Source organism: Pongo abelii, chromosome 5 (genome assembly GCF_028885655.2).
Source record: "Pongo abelii isolate AG06213 chromosome 5, NHGRI_mPonAbe1-v2.0_pri, whole genome shotgun sequence".
In the NCBI taxonomy this organism is placed as follows: domain Eukaryota; kingdom Metazoa; phylum Chordata; class Mammalia; order Primates; family Hominidae; genus Pongo; species Pongo abelii.
In genome coordinates, this window is record NC_071990.2 from 143,265,302 (window position 1) to 143,266,980 (window position 1,679).

Below are 1,679 nucleotides of genomic sequence, written 5' to 3' on the forward strand. Positions count from 1 at the left end.
ATGGACATTTAAATTGTTTCCAGTTATGGTATTAAGAATAATGTTTCCATGAGCATTAACATCCAAGTTTATTTGTGGAAATATATTAATTTAATTTTTTTGGTTGGATGCCCAAGAGTGAAATTGGTAGACTGTATGGTAAATGTTTAACTTTTTAAGTAGATGCCAAAGTATTTTCCAAAATGGTTGTGTCAGTTTACTTAATGAGTAGCAACATTTAAGGACTCCAATCTCCCCACATCCTCACCAACACTTCTCATTGTCTATCTTTTTGATTATAGCCATCACAGAGGGTGGAAAGTAGCAGGGCATTTTCGGTTTTGGACTGCGAATTTTAAATCATTATAATTAGGCTCAAGCACATCTTTATTAATCAAAATAAGAACGATTACAATCAACACATTTTTGCCAACAAGCAATCAGTTTGTTTATTCATGTAGTGTAAAATTCTGTACTTTGGGATTCGACAAACTCTTGGAAAGCATTTTTTGCATGCTGCTGGTTGTGGAAGCATTTACCCTGCAAAAAATTGCCGAGATGCTTGAAGAAGTGGTAGTCGGTGTGCAAGAGGTCAGGTGAATATCACAGATGAGGCAAAACTTTGTTGCCCAATTTGTTCAACTTTTGAAGTGTTGGTTGTGCGTTGTGTGGTCAGGTGTTGTCGTGGAGAAGAATTGGGCCTCTTCTGTTGACCAATGCCAGCTGCAGGTGCTGCAGTTTTCGGTGCATCTCATCGACCTGCTGAACATAGATCTCAGATGTAATGGTTTAGCCAGGATTCAGAAAGCTGTAGTAGATCAGACTGGCAGCAGACCACCAAACAGTGACCATGACTTTCTTTGGGTGCAAATCTGGCTTTGGGAAGTGCTTTGGAGCTTCTTCTCGATCCAACCACTGAGCTGCTGGTCGCCCGTTGTAACGGTTGTTGTATAAAATCTACTTTTCATTGCACATCAAAGTCCGATTGAGAAATGCCTCATCATTGTTGCACAGAATAAGAGAAGACATTTCAAAATGATGACTTTTTTGATTTTTGGTCAGCTCATGGGGCACCCACTTATTTAGCTTTTTCACTTTTCCAATTTGCTTGAAATGCCGAACAACCATAGAATGGTTGATGTTGAGTTTTTTGTTAACTTCTCGTGTGGTTGTAAGAGGATCAACTTCAATGATTGCTCTCAATTGGTTATTGTCAACTTCTGATGGCCAACAACTGCGCTTCTCATCTTCAAGGCTCCCATCCCCTTTGTAAAGCTTTCTGAACCACCACTGCACTGTACATTCATTAGCAGTTCCTGGGCAAATGCGTTGTTGTTGTTGCACGTTGTCTCTGCTGCTTTACGACCCATTTTGAACTCAAATAAGAAAATCACTCAAATTTCCTTTTTGTCTAGCATCATTTCCAAAGCCCAAAATAAATGTAAAATAAACAGCAAGTACGAAGTCATTAGCACAAAAGAATAAAGTGAGAAATGCACATTGAAATGATGTATAACATAACCACATTTATTTAAGAATGTATTCCAATATCAAATGACAAATTTCAACAATGCAAAAACCTCAATTGCTTTTGCACCAACCTAATATATGTATCCCTCAAACAACTAACCATACTTAGCATCTCTCAGTGTGCTCACTGCCCATTTTTATATCTTCTTTGAAGAAGTCTCTCTTTAAAT

General features: G+C 38.1%; 1 protein-coding gene across 1 annotated transcript; it reads right to left on the bottom strand.

The window, feature by feature from the left end:
* Window positions 1-369: 369 nt before the first annotated feature.
* LOC129059833 (histone-lysine N-methyltransferase SETMAR) lies at window positions 370-1,448 on the bottom strand. The gene is given in 2 exon segments (XM_054557113.1): window positions 370-1,301; window positions 1,304-1,448. Coding segments are annotated over 2 exon segments (1,077 nt in total).
* Window positions 1,449-1,679: the final 231 nt, after the last annotated feature.